The 21516-nt window shown below is 42.6% G+C and overlaps 1 protein-coding gene across 1 annotated transcript in view; it reads right to left on the bottom strand.

Annotated features, from left to right (window-relative positions):
* LAMA2 (laminin subunit alpha 2) overlaps window positions 1-18596 on the bottom strand; it is a 434604-nt gene extending 416008 nt beyond the window's left edge. Inside the window, exons 1-4 of the mRNA XM_019538207.1 lie at window positions 18397-18596; window positions 16060-16076; window positions 7275-7445; window positions 3154-3266 (exon numbers count right to left, since the gene is read on the bottom strand). Of these exons, the coding sequence (XP_019393752.1) occupies window positions 3154-3266; window positions 7275-7445; window positions 16060-16076; window positions 18397-18596 (501 nt within the window). The remainder of the gene's footprint in view (window positions 1-3153; window positions 3267-7274; window positions 7446-16059; window positions 16077-18396) is intronic.
* Between the last annotated feature and the right edge of the window lie 2920 nt (window positions 18597-21516).

The following is a 21516-nucleotide window of genomic DNA, read 5'->3' as shown; positions in this document are numbered from 1 at the left end:
CCCCCTAAAGCTATGGCACATTTTAATTTAAGTGTAACAAAGCAGGAGTCCCCTCAGTATGCCAGTTGAAATGTTTTGCTGTACCTGAAGAAAACCTTGAAACAAATTTGAACCACCTAATGTATATGTATGTATATGTAACTTTAGCAACAAAAGCACTTGAACTATATAATCCATACATGATCACTATAATGCTGTATACATCCACAAAAAAAAAAAAACTTAAGGAATAGTTTTTCTCTTTGCAAAAAAATGGCTACTGACATTAAAAGAGAAAATAATTTATCTAATTGGAATGTAGATAATGGAATTATTGGAAAAGAGATTTAAATTGAAACTGGTTGAATGAAACTGACATAAAATCCAACAATTAGGCACAGAATACCTTGGAGAGAATGAAGGACTAGGATGCAAATTTAATACACAAGAGGTGCATCTACATGAAACGCTATGTCGTTGGAGTGTCGGCAAACGTGAACCATGACACTGATGCTACTATGCAGTAGCAACAAGCTACTGCACAGTAGTGTCAGAAATGACCTGTGCGCCACCAGGACTGCGCAGTAATGGTGGTTACTGCATAGTCATTTACTCCTTGCTTTAGCTAAAGCAAGTACTAAATAACTGCTGAGTAACAACTGCACAGTTGGGGGCATATGTAGATGCACACAAGAGCTATTTATATTAATTGATCACAGCCATAAAGGAGAAAAAAAAATATTATGGAGGAGGAAGGCTTGTCAAAAGAATATTTTAAATAAAATAACTGAAGGACAAGAGCACTTTCAAAATACGCTGAAGTTAAGGATGACTCCAGGATTACGATGCCAGTAATGGAAGGGGCTCACAGACAAACTGTCTAGATATGCTCTGTTTCAAATAGGAGTAAGGAGCCAGGTCTGTAAATATTTTTCTCAAATTTTCCAACCATTGCAATACCACCAGTGTGAACATTAATGTAAAGCACAAATATTTTTACCGCCAAAGCATTTGGATAGAGGTTTGTTTGTCTCTAGGAGGACAAAACCCCTAAAGAAATTTAGAACCCTGAGAATTGTTTATCTGACAGATGTGATGAACTTCAAGGTTTGAATTATATTCAATAGGGCTAGGAACTCTTAGATCTGAATATATATATATTTTCCGAGGTTTATTTTACCCAGCTTTAATTTATGAAGGGGTTTTTTTTGTTTTGTTTTTTTGGAGGAGTTTTGACTGTTTCTGGAATAATCAGTTATAATCTTCCTTGTGGAGAGGTAACAAAGGAAAATGCAGGCATTCAAGTTCCAGGTGAAAGTCATAAAATAAGGAATCCCACCCAGTACTTAAAATAATTTAAAACAGGACAATGGATTTTCAGCACAACAAGTCCTGAGAAAGTATTCTCTTCACAAGTCCTCTATTTGCTCAAATGAAGGAAAAGAAATATTGCCCTTCCAAACTGGAAAATGAATGGTGTTGCCCCACGCTCTTCCTTATCTTAGTTCATCCTGTACATTGCTTTGATATGTGGGGCAAGCTTAGGCAAGGTAGGAGCTTGAGGGGCCTTGGTGGCAATCTTATATGGGCATGACAAAAAGGAAAAAAGATTAGATAACCCACTAGTCTATGATTCATTTCTAAGGTACACAGTAGAAAATGATAAAAACTTATGAGGAAAAGCTGAAAGAACTAAGGTTATTTAACATGGAGAAAACTAAGGGGAGATTTGATAGCAGTCTTTAAGGGCATTTTTACACATGCATGCGTACAGTTGTATAAGCGGTGAAATGTGCATCAGTACTGAGGAAATGGTGGCAGGGTGCTTTTTGAACTAAAACACATTGGAGCACACCACTACCATTTTCTGCAAGCTGACACACATTTCACCGCTTACACAGCTGCACGTGGCATAATGCAGTTCGCTTCAGCTCGCATGTGAAGCAGACCTGATTAATCCAGTCTGCTCCAGCGCGGCAGCTCTCCGGCGTAGTGCTGGGAAAAAAGTATGTGTATAAATGCCCCAAAAATCTTAAGGGTGATCATGGAGAGAGTGGAAATGGGCTTTTTTCTGTGGCTGTAGGGGCATTGCTAGGAGCAACTGACTGAAGCTGTAGCAGGGGAAATTTTAGGCTGGAGTTTAGGAGGAACTCTCTGACTCTAAGGGTGATCAGACACTGGAACAGGCAACCCAAAAGAAACTGTGGAATCCCCATTCTCAGAACATTTCAAGAGCTCGTTAGACGGACACTTCTCTGGAATGGTTTAGTGAGGGATGATCCTCCCTTGAGCAGGAAGCTGAACCACAGGACCTTATAAGGTCTCTTCCAGCTCTACTTTCCTGTGATCTATAAACTTGAATAAAATGATAAACTTATGTGGTACCTAACAGTTATTCTGTGTTTGCGTTGGCACAATTTAAATAAAACCATTCTTCTTCCAGCCCCCAAAATCCTTTTGCTTGCAGACCTGGCATAAACCAGCCTATTTATGAGCATCAAATAACTGTATTCTAGAAAACAGTAGCTGTCAACTGAAGAAAGACAGAAATTAATGGCACAAGATGCAACAAGAAACTTGAGACTAGTTTTGCCAAGCCTATGCAAATGCAACAGGCCTTGTTAGCTCTTCAAGTTGCCCAAGTTTAGTTTAAAAACCAACTGACGCAGCTTGCAGAGTTTTCAGTAATGAGAGACAACTTGTTTAAGGGCCCTGTTAGCCAAAAAAACCACCCCCAACCCTGCAAGTACAACTATCTTTAGCAGAGATTAAGATATTTTACTTCTATATTATTGTAGCCATTAAAGTGTAGTATTTTAAACCCATGCTTTGATTCCTATTAACTTTCACCCCTTAAGACCACTTTTAACTGGATTTAACTCTATGGAACTAAACCAGGAGCTGTGACAAACACCAAATATTTCATATTTAGAAATATTAATATATGCCTTAAAATAAATACCTAAATATGTCATTTAAAAACCAGACTTATACATTATATTAAAATGAATAGGTCACAATATGCATTGTCCATACAAATATCTCAGTATGTTATGATAAATCTGAGAAAATACTTATGAGCCAAAAACACCACCAAGAAGAAAAGAAAGAAAGAACAAGAGAGGTGAGCAAATATAAGAAAAATAGATTTTGCAGAAAAAAGAAAAATTATACCTGTTTGAGATCCAATGTAATGGTCACATAATGATATTCTATCCCATTCTGGATACTAGGGCTCTGCCACCAAGTGTTCTTGCCATCAATTGCATTAGATACTGGATGCCGTTCTATTGGATTGGTAGAAATACATTTTAAACATTTTTATAATGGTAACCAATTGAGTGGCTTAGTTGTAGCATTTAGTTAACACAGCATTCATGTATATGGTTGAATATGCCCACTGGGTGAAATTCATTCTAACTGTCTGTTAAGACCCTATGAATTATCCTAATCATCCTAGGTTATAATATTTAAGAGGTCTTGTCTTGGCTTGTATGCATGGTTTGCATTGTAGTAATCATCACCTAGTAACAGCAAAGAATATTTTTCTTGCCAAATCTTTGCGATCCTATTTTGGAGAGTTATAGAGCTACAGTTTTAAAGAATATTAAAGATCTGATTCCACATCAATAGAAATTATGACTTTAACTGAGCAAGACAACATCTCTAGGGGAAAAATACGCAGAAGTTCATTCAAACATCATCTGTATCCAACTTCTATTTCTAATATAGAAAGAATGTATTCTTCTGAAGGTATTATACATCCAAAAAATACTACCTGTTTACTGAGACAGACTTCCTAAAAATGCATTTTAATCTCTCTCTCTCTCACCCCCCCCCCCGAGTTATTAATTAATCTTAGATGTTGGGGAAGAGGAGGCTGGGATTAATCATAAATTGAAGAATATGTTGGCCTTTTATCCATTTTTTCAATCAACTACCCAGATTGATAGTCTTTCTTTCTGTAGTGGGGTTTTTTTTTTTTTTATCATGTTGGCAGTCTGTGGAGGACAGGAATTCTGCCTCATTAATGAAAGCCAGAATGTCTGAACATATTTAAAGATACAATTAAAGTGCTTTGTGGGAGTGAAGGAAAGCGTCAGTCTTAAAACTGAAAATGCCAGAAATTTATTTAAATATCAAATGATTCAGTGGCATTAGTGGGCATCAACATTTGTATATTACATTACTAGTGGTGGAAATGGTGATATTATTAGCATTAGCTCTATAATTTTAAACAAAACACAGAGAAAACCTTGTGCTCTAGACATTGTCAGACCTAACAGCTCTGATCATCTTTACAGCTCATGGCTTTAAAAGTGCGCTAGCAAAAATGATGTGTAAATCAAACTCAAGTTTCCTAGGTGATTCTGATAGAAGTTGTCTAATTGGAAATTTTGATATCAGTCTCCTCAGGTCAAATGTGTATTAAGGTTAGTCATGAAAAGAAAGGTTGCAAGGTGAATCAACAATTAACTGCAATCCCTATTATGAAAGTTTAATCATAATTAATTGAAAAACACTGATTAATTGCTGGCATGCATTCCATATTTAAAAAGGAAGAGAAATAATATAACATTTGTAAAAGGGATAGAACTGCAAATCTAATCCAAGGACCAACCTCACTGATTGATGACAAGGGGGATAGCTTAAAGAGTGGGTCCAAACTGTGCTCTTTAATTTGGGCTCACATGTGATTAACCACGGAGTTTGTATTCATTTCCTTCTGCAGTAATTAAGGGGAGGCATTCCAGACTCATATGTTCCAAGGGGATCATTTAAAGCCTGGTTACATTACATGGTGCTTTTATTAACAAGCTATCTCTGTTTAAATAAGGCACTTCCTAGTGCCAAATGAATGTTTTAAAAACCTTAAAATGTGAAGTGGTTGGCAATGTCAGACCAGGCATTCAAAAGCCAGGCAGATGTAGGTTAACAACAGGGTAAGATAAAAACTGGTTGTGCTTTTCATACAGAAATGGGGAAGCAGTGGCTAGGTGTCTAGTGTAGGACACGGGAAAGAGAAGATCTGAAACCTTTGATATTTGTGTGTGTGTGAATTGTTTGCAAATGGAAGAAGTTGTCTGAATTTCCAGTACATTAGTGGTTTCATATGGAAAGAAAGGATGACACAATCTCTCAAGTTTTTTAAAGTTTTTTCTAATGCTTTTGAAAAACATCGAAAAAACTTCCTGGAGGGTACATGCTGAAGAAGTGGAAACTATTATTTAAATTATGTTACCATTAAAACCAAAATGATGGCTGTGGAGACACCTGAGCTAGTCTTTCAATGAACTAAATCAGATGCCAGGCATGCTGTTTACCACTGCAGCACAGAGCTCTACATGGGCTAATTTAACTTGCTGAAAATCCACTAAGCAGCAAGGTAAAATAGCCTATGTGGAAATCCAAATATTTCAAAGTAGCCAAGCCAATGACCTACATTCTCTCCATTTACTTGCCACTCTTTTGGACATAAAATCCCAGAGCAAGAATGATCTTGGGACCTTGTTACATTGCACTTTATGCTGCTCAGCTGCTGATTAGGGTTAGGGCCTCATTACATCTTACGTAGTGAGCCACACAAATACTTATGGGTGTTAGAGCTAGCTCAAGTTTGGAGCAGTCACATATTCAGGCGAGCAGAGGCCTGGAGGACTGAAAGAGAAGAATCCCACTCTCCCCCATTTCAGACTTTCCCCCCTCCCTCCCAGGGCTCCTCCTGTTCTTCCCTACCCCCTGGGTCCCCTCAGTGGTCTCCTTGCATCTCATTGCTCCTGGGGCATTACTTACTTGTGGCTGCCTGTACTGTCTGTCCCAGGGTAGCAGGCAGGGAAACTGCAGTGCACTTCCCCAGCCACTGCAGCAGCACAGGCAGTCACAACTAAGTGGGGGAAGAGGATGGTGGGCCAGCGAGCAGGGTGCTGGATAGGCCAGGGATAGAGGCAATGGGTAGGATCAGGGTCTGTCAGGGGGTGGAGGTGGGTGGGATGTTTATGCTAGGGTGTCACCTAGAGTGGCTACACCTTAACATAACATGAGCTGGGTAGCATGGATCATAGATAATCTTGCCCTGCACTGGAATGACATAAATTTGAGCATATAATGAGTGCTTAAAACCAGCTTTAGGTGTTAACATGCAGATAGTTCAGGTGTTAAGAGCTCCAGGAGCTGCCCATAATTGCCATGTAACAAGGCCCTTAGTGCTAGCTCCAGTTTGGAGCAGTCCCACCTTAAGGCTAAAGACATTCTCTGTCCCCCATTTGCACAACTGTGACTTGCCACTAAAGGACTGATGAGCAAGGACCTGACCAGGAGCTACAGCTGGGAATTGCCACTACAGGGCTTATGAACCAGGACAGACGTCTATCCCTGCTCTACATGGGGGCTGAGGGGGGGGGGGCGTGGAGGGACATGAAGCTGGGTGGTAAAGAGTTAATGGGATGGGATTAGGTAATGAAATGGAAGGTAGAAAAAATAGGGGTGGGGGAAGAGTGGTGAAGTGAAAAAAGTCAGTCACTGAAGGATGAAATAAAGTAGTAAAAAAAATAATTTAAAAAGAAATAAAGAAGTACATTCAAAGGTATAATGTTTTAGTAAATTGGGATTTGAGACTGGGGTGCAGAGACTGCTGGTCTTGCTTCCCATGGTGGTTGGGAGGTGGGAGCAATGAGGGAAGGCGTTCTGAGGGGAGCTATTGCCCCTGGCCTGGTAAGGAACATCTTCCTCACAGGGACCCAATCCGGTCCCCTATTTTGTCCCATCTTCCCCTCATCCCCGCCCCTAGTTCCTGTCTGCCCTGTGACCTAGCTAGCTGGTGTGTGCTCTGAAGTCTGTTTGCACAGGATTGCACCCCTGGGGGTGGGAAGGTCTTGCTCCCAAGGGCAGAAGGGGGAATTGGCTCAGTGCCATAACTGCCCCACCAGGCAGTAGAGTTCAGGGTGTGGAACATTATCCACATAGAACAGGAGGGTGGCGGAGGAACACTGCATCCTGGGATGCGGGAGGATTGTAACTTGGGTAGCTCATCTGTTGGGAATAGCCATATATTAATAAAATACAAGCTGTGTAATGTGGATCAGACATAAACCTGCCCTGGAGTGTCTCAATTTTAAACTGCCTAAAGTGTCCTTAAAACTAGTTTCAGGTGTTAATGTGTAGATAATCCCAAGGTTAAGAGCCACTTAAAATTAATGTGTAAAAAGTCCCTAAGAAAAAACTAAAAAGAACCCTCCCACAGAAATATTTCTTCAAGACTGTATTTTAACAGAACAAAACCAAGATTGCACACATACGATGAGAAATTTTACTGTCCTGATGACAAATACGACACTGGGGGTTTCTTGCTGGTTGTCCAGGTACATGTTCAACCAGTTTGCAATACATTTCAGGTTCTTTTTCACCACAGGTAGCATTAGTTGTGATGACAGCACTAGTAGCCAAATTCAACACTGCTGGAAATAAGCCTGGAAAAAGAAATAGAAGAGAGAGAACTGAGTAAATTCGGTAGCACAACTAGAAATTTATATGCCACATATTAATTCTTAAGACAATAAAGTGAAAGACCTAATATTCAACAGCTACATATATTATAAAAGAATATGCCACCATTTGGACTCCTTTATATTTTTAAACACGTTTAAGACCTCAAATTAAGGGCTATTATTAAATGAGTCTTCCTAATTATTCTCTTCTAAAACATACAGCACTGCGGCTCATTAAAATGTATTACTTGAAGAACAAGGTGCAAAAGTGTGTAGAAAGAATCAGCCAAGAAGCTATTTCATAATCAGTTCAAACTCTCTAGTGACTGACAGTCTGAACGTTCTTTGAATTGCATATGCAAATGAATCATCTCTTAATTTTTCTCTTTTTCTTCTCCATTATTCCCACACTCCATTTTCAACTCCACAGTAGACTGCTACCCAGCTTGTTTTGCACATGTTCCATAGTTTATATTACATTACATTTTTAACCATATTGCTGTTCAGTGGAGGTTCTTATATAGTGTTCATTGCATTAGCATCTGAGCACCTTTTAGCAGCACATGCCATAAACTAATAATGTCTGTCACATGTGGCTTGTTCTCTCTCTCATTCTCTATCCAAGAAGTGTGTACAATATTATGCCTCTAATTGGGCAATTTTTAGGAGTGATTGCACTACTATATGTATTGCACCCTGCGATCCTCATTCAGTAAAGCATTTTAGCCCATGTTTAACTTTAAGCAATTACTTGAGTGCTTTGCCAGATTGCATGCAATATGATAAACCACACAACAAGCTATAAGAATTATAAGCCATAGGAGGAACAATCATTAAATCAGGCTTATTCCCCCATCTCAGCAACACTGACCAAAGCCTGTGAGCTGTGGAAAAAATGCTTCACTTGAGAAAACTGATGTGTTAGGTTGAGCTTACACATTAGCCTTTCACGCCAGAAATAAATCAGTTTTACATCCTCAAAAATATAATTTGCTCTGGCTTCAAGTTAAACAAAACCAAACAACACACAACCAGGTGTAGCTGGTCTAAACTGAGGATATTCAAATCTCAATTACTGTTGGGGGAGATTTGAAATGTGTCTTCCCCATACCTGCTTTATCTGGTTTAATCAACTAATAGCTAACTATAATGAACATAAATGTAACCAAAAAACAAGGCTTTTGCCAAGACTGGACTCGAAATTGTTGCATATTCATGAAGCTCCCTTGGTGATATAACTCTCCACCTTTTCCTTGGTGTATTGTGCTAGCTGAATTAATACAGCATCATTCAGCAGATTCCTTTTGATCTGCTCACTCTGTTCTCCTTACTGTCCCTGCAATTAACCTGTGTGCCATTTAATTTCTGAGCTTGGTGGTCATGGTACAGTTATCCTCTGACATTAAAAGTTAGCAACTCTCATGTTCACTTTAAAACCATGTTAAACACATTACTTGAGCAAGGCTCCCAATTAGGTACTAACTTGTCCAATTTGTACAGTCAGTCAATCAATAGCTGAGATTTTCATTGAATTTGCAGTTTTCTGCTCCTTTATAGATTACAGCCTACTTTCATTGCATTTTAAAATGTGTATGGTTATATCTGCTGTATTTTTATCAAACCATTTACTGGTATTTATTGCTATCTACATTAAGGTTATGTGGCAAAGAACGTAAGCACTGAATGACCTGTGATTCTCTGTTGAGAGTCTCCAGTTTGACTTATAGCCTTGTTACTGCAGCTTGAGGACAGGTAATGCTAATAGCATAAAAGCCAGAAATCATCACATTTAAGCATGAAGACCAGCATAACAACTAACTTCCTAGAATGGGAGCCTAGTGAAAAGAGGAAAATGTATCATGGGGGAAAAAAATTACAGACCATGGTTTGGGAAAATAAACACAAAACCGGATTGAAAAAGGTAAAACAGCAAAGAAAAAGATCCCAGAAGTCCTGTCTCTCACTTTTTATACATGTTGACACTGTATTTTATTTATATGCACATGCATGTTAATGTGAGCACACATTAAATAATGATCACCAAGGACCAAATTTTGCATTGATACTAATCCATTGATTTCAGTATAACTCAGGACATAATTGGACCCCAAAGTCTTGCATATTATCAGAGTAAACACAGACAGCTATTGTTAGATGTTTCACTGAAGAGACATTGTCAAGGTCCCACTGATTCAAACAGAAAACTTGTCACTTTTGATCCCTGGCTGTTTCATGAAAAAGAAGCTGACAGGAAGAGGGCAGAAGCCACACCAAGTGCACAAAGCTCATTTTAAAATGCAGCCAGCACTCTAGGTTTGTCACTTAGTGAAAGCTGCCTTGCCTTGAAGCTAAGATTTTCTCCCACACTTAATGGACAAACATTCCAAATGCTCTTTTAACACAACCCTCGTTTCCAAAAGGTGCTGCTTAGTTTGTTTCAGTTGACATTTTAGAACACTGAATAATATTTTTAAATGTTTTCTCTCTCTCTCCTCTGGCAAAAAACCTGTTTGCATCAGAAGAGAATCTTGAAAAGAAGCCATTTTGGAACAAAAATGTTGGCCACCATTCCTAGAGCTTGGGTTGCATTTGTGAAATTGTGCATCAATAACCCTGGTTTGCTTTAGCAACATTGAGAAGCAATGAATGAATTTCTTTGAAGGTGCACCATTTGGGATCCACTTTGAATTATGGATATAGAAGCAATTGCCAAACCCAAATGACCAGCGCCCAGAATATATGTACTTCAACTTATTTAATAAACTGTCTGGACAAAATCTGAAGCTGCTTTTAAAACCAGATATGGTTAGACAGCTCTTGGCCCTGGTGTATTTGGGTGAAGGATGGGTTGGAAAAGCCTCCACGGCTCAAGTCCAGATCACTTAAAAATGGATCCATGACTTAGTATTATCACCGCCAATGTTATTAGTCTCTTCAAAAGATAGTGCCATATTCTTTTGGCAAAATAATAGCAAAGCGGTGCTAACATGAAACAGGATCCCCAAAAGGGTGATCCCCAAAAGATTAAGGATAGCTTTATGTGCATTACTTCTTTATCCCTGCAATAGGCATCAAGGTTTGTATCAGACACGTGAGGAAACACCTGCTCCAGTGCCTTTTCATGGGATGAGAGAGCTGCTGCTGAACCACCAAGTACTCTTACCCAGCTGGGTTAGGGACAGAAGTTTCACATAAACCGGTTTAAGTGATCAGAAACTGGTTTATACCTGTAACAGAACAGACATTTAGTGCACATAAACCTGTTTTAAAATGTCTGGAATTGGTTTAAAATAAACCTACTACCTAATTTAGTATCAGACTTAACTGGTTGATGAAACTTCTGTCCCAGATCCCTTCTTGATTCAAGTTAAATCACAGTCCCCCAACATGCTCTGCAGCCCTAGGCTGGGCTGTGCTGTCTGGTCCAAAGAGCAGGGCTGGCCCCTAGCTGGAGCAGTGAGAACTGGCTGACAAAGGGATGGGTTGGGGAGAGGGGAAACCTGGCTAGGGATGCAGCCCAGTCTACAGGGGGAGACTGCCCCTTCCTCCCCCCCCCACCCCACCAGGCAAACCCCAGATGGGATCTGGGGCCATGAAGGGGGATTAAAACCTGCTTCCCTTGCTCAGATTTACTGCTGGCTGCAACTATGCACTATAAATCCCAGAGGCACCTAGAAGCTGGAAGAAGTGATGAGCAACTCTGCAGAGTCCTGCTGCTGAGTTTCTGGACTAAAAATCCCAGAGATCTCAGGGGCAGCATGAAGAAGCAGCAAACACACAGCCCATATTGGACATCCCAGAGAGCCATGCTGTTACGCCCCCCCAGCTTCTGGCCAGAGCCACTGCAGGCATGTGGCTGCATTTCACGAATGTAAGTTTACTTCTGTTTCAATTTAATCTCTGCAGTTTAGACTAACCTGCATGACTGAATCAATTCAGCCTCAGGCTTTTTGACCGTCTGTACTAAGCCCTGGAGAAATAATTCCAGCTGAGTAGCCTCATAAGCCATGGTCCTCTTCACACCTAAGTAAAGCCCAACATTTTTCACCCATGGGCCAGATGAGCAAAGCCAGGTCTGTCCACACACCCAGTGGAGACCCAGTCCAGTCACACACAAACAGCCGGGTGGCAGCCACAGCCATTAGGGAATGGCCCAGTTAGGGCACTGCCAAGCAAAGCTGAGGCGCAATTGGGCTGGGCTCCAGTTCAATCCAGCTGTGTGGAAAAAAGGACTCAGTTCCTCTGCATGGGGCCAGTCTGACTGGGAGTAATCCTAGGACCCAACCCCTCTCACATGGGGCTTGGAAATTTGGAGGCAGGGGAGCACCAGCATAGTTTTCCTGTTTCCAGACCTGTAGTGAAACCCAGAGGTCAGATTTCATGATTCTGCAGGCCAAATCTGGCCTTCAGGCCAGAAGTTGAGCACCCCCAGCGAAGTCCCAAAAAGACTGCATTTTAAGGATCAGCCTGTTCATAAGTGTGTTGCAAGAGGAGAGACTGCCATTTAGACTGACCCGCAGCAACCAGGGTGAATACATTTCTGATACAGGCATACAATTCTAGCAGTTCAGAAGCTGAAAGCATGTAAAAGTTTGCATGGTAGCCAGGACTTTTTAAGCTTTAAATGGAGATGTCAACACAGTTGCGAGCTATGACAGACTGTTTGCACATTCTTTGGTACCTTTCTGAAAGTTTTATATCCCACCTTTACAACAAAGGCAGCTGAAAAGAAAAATCAAAGATATGGAAGGTCACATTTTAGGCATTCATTCAAATAACTTCTCAGAAGGAAAAGCACGAGAGAAACCAGAAGGAAAAGTGAGAGAGACAGCAAGAGCTCCAGATAGGAAAGGAAGGCCTGAGAATCTGCAGGAAAGGGAAGTGCCAGCCATGCCCTCTGGCCAGATTTTTAAAGGTATGTAAGTGCCTCCGTTTCAGTGAGCTGAGTGGAATTTAGACTCTGGCCTTTTCCAATTACAGACCAGTAAGTTTCCAATTCGATACTACTCTATGGACCCAATTCCTCATTGCCTAGCATTTTGTTATAGTCATTTATTCTTGTAAAATGAAAACAAAGTACTACCTAATTAAGAAGACAGGCCTCAAGCCTACTTTATATTGCAGTACCAGTCCCTACAATGAGAACCCAGTGCTGTTGGCTTATCCCTGGGCAATCCATGCCAGGATGCTCAACATGCAAGTGCAGGGTATTTAAACCATGCCTTCTTCTACTTTACTGTTTTTCTTCCCCTCTGCCATTGGCAGAAACCATCCTTACATTCATTTGAATCTGAGTAGCTTGGCAAAATTATGACAATTACATTTGGAGGAAGGAGTGAAATAGAGTTTATGGTTAAGCTACTGGTCTGGGGCTCAGGAGACTTGGGTTAGAATTTCTGGTCTGCAGTGGACTCCTCCTGTGACATTGGGAATTGAGGCACAAAGATATATGGCTAATCTGTGAAACAGGCATAAAGAGTTGGAAACAAGGAAATATTATCTATTGTGGTTTTATTTAGCCTTCAAACCATTACTTGTCACCATGCTCCACGTACATTAAACCCTGAGCTCACTGACTTGCTGCTTTGGGTCCCCAACAAGTTTTCCAAGGCTAGGGACAGACATTATATATGAACTGGTTTAAGTGATCCAAAACTGGTTTACACCTGTAACAGAACAGATGTTCAGTAAATATAATTCAGTTTGAAAATGGCTGAAACTGGTTTGAGATAAACCTGGTTGAATGTAGTATCAGACTTAACTGATTTGGGTCAAACTGCTTATGCAATGTCTGTCCCAGAGCCCTTCCTGGTTTAAATTAAACCACAGTCCCCCAGCATCTCAGATGCTTTGCAGCCCTAGGCTGGGCTGTCTGCTTCAGAGTAGGGTTGCCTCCACCCCTCTGCTCACTAGCTGAAGCTCCAGCAGAGACTGAAGGCACTGCAGGGTCTGCCTGTCTTCCCCCCGCCCTACCCCCCCACTCACCACTCCCTGCCCAAATAGTGATTCCCCACTCCCCTCTCCCACAGCACAGGCCACAGCCAGCATGATGGAATGATGAGAGGTGTCTGTGTATGGCAGACAGGACAAAAGCAGATGGGACTGTGTCCACCTATGGCTTTTTCGAGCTAATCAACAGGTCAGCTGGTAACGTCCCTCCATTCCTTCCTTGGAAAAAGCTGTTTAAGAAGAACTTGAACTAATGTGAGAGGCTTTTGTTTTCTTGATGGGCTGATACATACTGTGTTATAGTTCCCTTGCTGGTCAGGAGCAGCAAGGTGGGGAGAGGAACCCCTCCCTAATCAGAGGTCCTGCTGGGGCCTGGCCACACCCTCTTCCCAGCTCAGCACTACAGTAGGGAAAGGTGGGCTTGTAGTCTGAGTCACTGCAGGTATGTGCCTGCATTTTCTCAGTCCAGAGGGAATGTCTCTACACTAGCAAACTGGTTCAGTCTAGCCAGGTTTGACTAACCTCCAAAAATCGAATCAATTCAGGCTCAGGCTTTTTGAATGCCTATCCCTATCCCAAAAGAATTTTGTAGTAAATGCTAACCTCATTTTCCCTTTTTTCCGTCTCTACCACACTGCAGAAAAGAATATATAGATCTAGATTTCACATATTTTTTCTTCATGCATTTAGTATTTCCCAGTCATCTGGGACTTGCAAATTTCAACTCATTGACAATTAATAGAAAGGATGTCAGTGATATTTGGTCCTGCCCTATTACCTACTTATCTGTGAGAGAGAATTTTTCCGTTTTATGCTGCCACAATGAGACAGCCGGAGGCACATGAGCTGGGGCCTTGCTCAGAAAAGAGAGTATTTGCAGCTGGTGTGAGGCATTCTCTATAAAGACCTCTTTCAGCTGTTGAATTCACTTCCAACCTCATCCAAAATAGACATAGCCATTTGACTTTCAAGAGCACGCTGCAAGGCCCAGTTGACGTCCCAAGTTATGAGAGACTGGAACAACTTTGGAGGCAAGTCAAAGATAATAACTGTGTATTCAGCTGTTGGGTGATTGTTGCATATTACATACAAGGTAGTAGAGATCATGGAAATAGTCACTGGAGCAGCCTATTCATATGGACTATTTTTAAAATGTGTGAAGGAACATCTAAAGCAAAGGGCATACGTTAATTGTATGGAAATGGATATGAATCTAGACCTTTCAAATTTGTCTTCTTGCCACTGTAGAATATGCAATTTAGACACTATAAGGGTTTTTTTCTTTTTTTATAACTAGTAGGCTAAGATGGTTATAAGCACTCAAGACATCCCCCTAGACATATATTTTGGCAAGTGGCACAGGGAGGTTCATTCCATTAGGAAATACTTGATTGTATTATTTATCTTTTCAGGAATTGATCAGGTAGGCATCCTGAAGACAGAAAAGCTCCATTTTGCAAGGGTTTCTGCAAACCTATAGGTATAAGCAGTATATCTTACAAATGTAGGAAAATATATATGAACACTTTTAATTTTTATCATTAATGATTGAAAATTGTTTTAAAGAGAAAGTACTATTGTGGCATTATGTTTCATAATCCTATTGTTAAAGAATTAAAATTGTGCTTTTTTCTCCTTTACAGGAAATTCCAATAAGACAATCTTTCTCTTAGCAAATCACTATTTGGCACCACATTTCTTTCAATGTTTTGTTCAGACATTGTCTCTTCAAAAAAACAAATAACAGTATGCCTAAATGCATCTAACTTTTCAAACCATTCTTCCTAGTCTGTAGACAACTTTGAAACATTTGTGCAATCAAGCAGATCTGTTTGCCACTGAATTTGTTTAAAAAGACAAAGGGGAACATGCCAATATAAGATGTTCTAAGAAGTGTCACTGGGAAACAGAAAAGATACTTATCTGTTGTAGTAGTAAGCTATGCTAGTGTGTGGGAACACAGTGGGTAGAAAAACTGGGACAAAACAAAACGTTGCAGCAAAAATGGTTTCCAGCTGTGCACGGCAGGAAGTAACTTAATGCACTGGATCCACAATGTAGATGAAGAGCTTTATACAACTGGAAAATAAGTCCAATTTGAAGAAATCACTGTCCAGACACAGCAAAACTTGCAGACTGGAAAAAATGACACTAGCCCATTTGTCCAGCAGCAAACAAAATCAGGGAGCACACACTGTATTCTCAGTTCTTGTTTTTTACTCACTTTAAGTAATATCTTCAGCTTCAATTCAAAAAGACATAAAAAAGAAACTCCAGATATAAGATATTAATAGGCAGTCTCGTTTGGTGATAGCAATCCTTACAATTACTAAAAGCACTTGAAAAAAAAAAAATATTGATTGTATGGTAATGCTACCTTGATTTCCATGGCTCCTGACTTCCAGGCTAGGGACAGAAATTACATACAAACCAGTATTCGTGCTTGGAAACCATAGATTCATAGATGCTAGGGTTGGAAGGGACCTCAACAGATCACTGAGTCCGAACCCCGGCCTAGGCAGGAAAGAGAGTGCTGGGGTCACATGACCCCAGCCAAATGCCTATCCAGCCTTCTGTTAAAGACCCGCAAGGTAGGGGACAGCACCATGTCCCTTGGAAGCCCATTCCAAATTTTGGCCACACTTACCATGAACTAGTTCAAATCTGTAACACAACAGAAGTTCAGCACACATGAACTTCTTTCAAAATGGCTGAAACTGGTTTAAGATAAACACAGATGGATGTAGTATCAGACTTAGCTGATTTAGGTTAAATGGGTTTATTGAGCTTCTTTCCCAGATCTCCAGATTCAAGTTAACTCTCAATCCCCCTGCATGCCAGGACCTCCCCTGCAAAACCTGCCTTGCAGGGTGGGCAGGCTAACTTTGGCCCAAACTGTCTGCTCCAGCCAAGCAGGGAAGCATGCTCTAGCTCCTCTTGGCTTCTGGCTTAGGCCACTGCAGGCATGTGGTTGCATTTCAAAAGTGACTATCTGTTCACTTGCTTTTTGGTTCAATCTATGCAGTTTAGACTAACCTGCAAAGACTTAAATCAATTCAGCCTCAGGCTTTTTGACTGTCTGTACTTAGCCCTAAGGACCTTGCAAACTTTACCCAACTTAATCACATAACACTTCAGTTACCCCCATTTTTCATATTAGGAACGAAGTCAAAGAGATACTGGATCACTGCTATTAGATTGGATAGGAAACCTGCTGTGTAGCCAGAACCCTAGATATCCTCTCACACATCCATGACAGCAAATGAGTGTGCAAGACAAAAATCACAAATGTAGATGCTGGATAAGAACCTGACTTTAATGAAGTCAAGAGCAGAAATCTCATTCAGTTAAACACATTCAATTAAGCAGGATTTAATCTAATAAACATTTTATAAAATAAAGAGTAGTAGTCACCTGTTCTGTTCTAAGCAAGGAGCAACAAAAGCAAATATATGACCAGAACCACATGTTAAAGGTTAAAGAATGCCTTAGAGGTTCTTCCCAAATTGCAAACCACCAAAATGTTGGAAGAATATTCCAAACATCAGATGTATAGCTTAGACAGGCCAGTAGACTTGTGACCCTTATTAGGCCGAGTAGCTGGTTGGTTACAAGTCAAAGTCTGATCTATGTAGAAGGAAATTCTGAAGAAATTCCCCATATTCTCTTGGTCTTGTTCTTACCAGATTAGCTTAACAGCTTCCTCATGCTCTGCAATATGCTTGGAAAGACTCCAACCTTTGGACATTTGTTACTTCTGAGTTTCTAGAAGTCCCTTAAATGCTGGATCACTTCATGGTCCTGCCCCCTCCCCCCGACCATGGCCTGCGTGACTCTTATTCAACAGAATAAAATAACTGAAATGATGCAATGAATAAGAAAAAACTCCATGCAAGTGCTCTTTATAAAAGGGATAAAAAGGCCACAAACAGAGCTGGAGCCTATAGCTCCAGTGCTATTCTGGAAACACACACATTTTCCTTTTAGAGCCATTTCATTTTCCACACGAACACCACATTTTGCTTTGTCAAGAGCTACTCCTCGCTTCTGTCTTGACAAAGCTATTGTTGATGCATGGCAAAGCATTGTTATGTGCCTGTCCTCTTAGATGTGGAGAGATATCAGACACCAAGGTTTTATACTTCATTTGTGCTGGCTTGAAGTTATCAAAGCCATCAGCTACCAAGGCACTACATTAAAAAAAAAATCAAAATTACTCACTATGGCCTTGAGCCTCCAAGTCCTTACAGATTGTTCAAAAGGACTTGAATGTTCCTGTGCAAGTCAGAATAAAGGAAACAAGTAAAAACCATGCACTTAAAGTCCTCATCACTGAAGAGAAGCCCCAACTAAATTTGAAAGCACAAGGACAGAGTCCAGATGTAGAATTAACATGCCCAAGAGAACATGATCATATTTGATATCATCATACTTTTGGCTGCATTGTTGGCCTAACTTTTTTAATCAGCCCAGGGGGTAAACTGATGGTCCTGCAACTATATTCCCAGTAATGTCAGGGAAATATCTTAAAGCTGGTGCTGCCATTACAGGGAGTTGAAACGGTCAAACGCAGACAGGCCTCCAGCATGTGCCCCCCTGAACGACCTGCTAGCTGTCAATCACAAGTGACCTACTTAGTGGTGCTGCGCAGGCTCAGTTGCCTCACAGCTCTTACTTTCGCGCAGGCTTAGTCAGAGTTCCTGTGAGGTAATCAGTCCGGAACCTCCTCCCTTAGCGGTTCCCTGATTGGCTGAAGGAAAACTATAAAGGGCCGTGGACCCTCACTGTGTGGGGGCGTTCTTGGAGTTGGTGGGCGGTATAGGAGTTGGAGGTGTCGTTAGTGTGAGGATTGTGAAGGAGAGCTACTCGATCTCCCAGCAGAGGCTGCTCTTAGCAGGGACTGTGGGAGAGCGAGGTGGGGATTAAAAACCCCAGCTCTTCTCATAGCTTTGCGCTGCGATAAACCCCCTTCGATTTCATTTACCTTGTGTTGATACCTTCGGTTATTGAATTGTTTCGACCCGGACTTGGACTTTGATTCTGATCATCCCTTCGGCACTCTGACTTCGACATCGTTCTACTTACCTGGCTTTCAACCGACCTCGGCTTCATCTTCTTCATTCTCTTCGACCACAAGCTGTCCTTTGGACTGGCGTCACACTCTCGACTCTGACATCGTTTCATTTCGTCACGTTACAGTTCTTGTGTTATTTGTTCACCCCTATATAAGCTGTCGACCAGCTCTGGGACTAGCCAGAAGGCAGCTGCCCCTAGCCCTCCGGGGTTAGATAGCAAGGGTCTGCTGGTGAACCTCGTGTGCCGACAGATCCCCTTCGTTGTTGTTTTGTGTTTAAAAACTGTAACTGAAGAAATCACCTGGGCCTCTGCTGCCAAGCATGAGTAAATAAATCATCCTTGTTTCAACTTATACGTGTGTCCCATACAGCTCGTACTCCACCGCCAAGACTCCTGCCTGTTCGTTCCAATTGCCACCACCCAGCCGCACCACCGTGACCAAGACCATGAGCATGGCTCGCCAGCTCCAGTACCTTGACATAATGTAAGAACCATTTCCTGTATTTGCCTAGGTTAGCTCATTATTTTTAACTCTGGTTTTATTTATGCCATGCTTCAAACCTGAACTATGTAAGATGAAGCTAGGTATATGGTAAAAGTTTTTAACGCTTGATCTGAGCCTTCAAAGAGGCCAGACTAAGTCATTATGATTATCCACCCCAACATGGGGTCTGACATCAGGAAAAGTTCCCACACCTTTCACTGACTATGGATAAAGCTGTGGGTTTCGTCCGTCAAGTTTGAAAAATCAAATATGTCATGTTCTATAAAATGAAGACCTCTCATCTATAACTTGCTGTGCTTCAAGACTGCACTGTTTTCTTACACTTCAAATTTTCTTCTTCCTAGAAATTACCTACCCTCTGTTTTATCTATGAGGTCCTCAGGACTTTGATACAAATCATGAATCATTCTGCCCCCATTTGGTGACGAGTAGGCGGTGCACATGGGTGCTGGGATTGGCGGTGCTGCCCCTGTGATTGGCTGCTCCCAAAGCTGCCAGCAGTGCCTGTGGGTAGTCGTCACTGATATCACTGGTGGCATCTACGGGCAGTCACCGATCGCCACTGGTCACCACTGCCAGCGGCATCTATGAGTGGTCACCAATTGCTGGCGGCATCTGTGGGTGGTCGACGACCACCGGTCAGTGCTTGCCATCACCCATCCCCTACTGCCACCAACACCATCATGGCCACCTGCAGGAGCTCCCTACTTGCCCGCCACCACCACTGCTGCCGCCGCCTGCATGCAGTTGGCATGCCCCCCCAGCCTCTGGGGGCACGTGTAGTTCATGCTGCCCCGCAATTTGAAAGAAGCAACTCTGGCATTTTAGCATCCAGGAGCATTTTTACACTTTTACACATCCTTGGAGAGGGGGCAGGGGGGGCATTTTAATTAGAGTGGCTTCCAAGAGAGCTCTCAGAAGCCACTCTAATTAGAACAACTATGGCATCTTGTGTATTTCAAAATGGCAGCAGGATACTTCAACTAGAGCTCATTTCATAAGCTTTAGTTAAAGTGCCCCCATTGCCATTCTGAAATGGGGGAATGCTGAATATATAAAACACTACAACAAGCTAGAGAGTGTTCTGATTAGAATGTTCCAGAAGACTTAACTGAGTCTGCTCTGACAGTCTAATCAGAACGCATAAGAGCACGTGTTTATGTGCCCCAGGAGTTCTTAGGAAAAATGTAACAAAGGCAGTTCTTCACACAGTAACACTTAGGAAACACAACTTTGCACAGCACTAGCCAGAAAGTTATCTCCTTTCTATTTGTGCTGTGCAAAGCTTTGGAAGCTGATTCAATTTGGAGGAGATTCAGTCCAATTTGGCAGCTGAATCTCCAAATCCAAATAGAATTGGGAGACCCATTAAAAGCTCCAAATCAAATCGGAAGACTCTGAATCAATTCAGAGAGATTCGATGCAGATTTGGAGATTCAGCCATAGACTAAACAGGCAGCAGTCCTCGAGGATGTTGGACACAGTTGCTTCCAGCTGGTGAGTCTGTTTTTGTGGGCGGGAGGGGTGGGAAGGGTCATGGCAGGGGAGAGATCAATGCCCCCACAGAGGGATTGGGGTCGGGGATGAAAAAAGCTGCCCTACTGGGGTGGGCAGGCACAGGATTTGGGGAGGGGAGCTTCTGCCACTGCGCGCCACTGCGCTCTACTGGTCCGAGAGGGCATGGGAGCAGGCATGTGCCCCCGGATCTGTGCAAGGTGTATTGAGCCAGGTTGCACTCCTGGAGGCTAGCCCCAGCTACCTGCCACTGGGCTGTGCTCCGTGGGGTGGATGAAGCCAGGGCTGTGCTCCAGGTGGCTAGCCTCAGCCACACCCCAGAGCGCAACCCTGGCTCCACCCACCCCGCAGAGTGCAATGGAGTAGGGGCTATGGGGGGGCTGCAACCACCCTAAAATTCCCCATAGTGCCTGCCATCAGCCTTTCCCCGATCCAGGGGCACATGCCTGCCACTATGCACTGCCACTGCTCACCCAGCCGGGGTGCAGCAGGGCAAAGTCGCAGCTTGTCCAGGAGGTGCGGGGAGGCTGGAGCTGCTTCTGCTGCTGCACACTGCTTGTCTGAGGCAGTGCAACAGCACTGTCCTGCACCTCCCTATCCCTGCTGGGTGAACAGAAGGAGGGCATAGCCCCTGCTCCCAGTGCCTTCTGCCCGGAGTGAGCCGCACCTGCATTGCACCTGCCCCCTCGTCCTGGCTGGGCAAATGGCAGCAGGGCATAGCCCCCACTTCCAGGACTGCCATGCCTGCATCCCATGCACTCCCTCTCACCCTGGCTGGACAAGTGGTGATAGCCAGAGTCCCCACTCCCAGTGCCTTCCATCGCCCATCTGGAGCACAGCCTGGCCTAGACTGCCCAGCGCGGATCCATGGGCACATGGCCGCTCTCATGCCCTCCTGGCTCGGTGGTGCACAGCTGTATGCAGTGGTGGGAGCCCCCGCTCCCTAAGTCCTGTGCCACTCCCCTGCCCTGGCTGGGCAGCTTCTCCCAACCCTAGCCCCAATCCCTC

This window comes from Crocodylus porosus, unplaced genomic scaffold (assembly GCF_001723895.1).
Source record: "Crocodylus porosus isolate Cpor-Errol unplaced genomic scaffold, CroPor_comp1, whole genome shotgun sequence".
Lineage (NCBI taxonomy): Eukaryota > Metazoa > Chordata > Crocodylia > Crocodylidae > Crocodylus > Crocodylus porosus.
The sequence above is the reverse complement of the archived record's forward strand: the minus strand, read 5'-3'. Positions and strand labels throughout refer to the sequence as shown.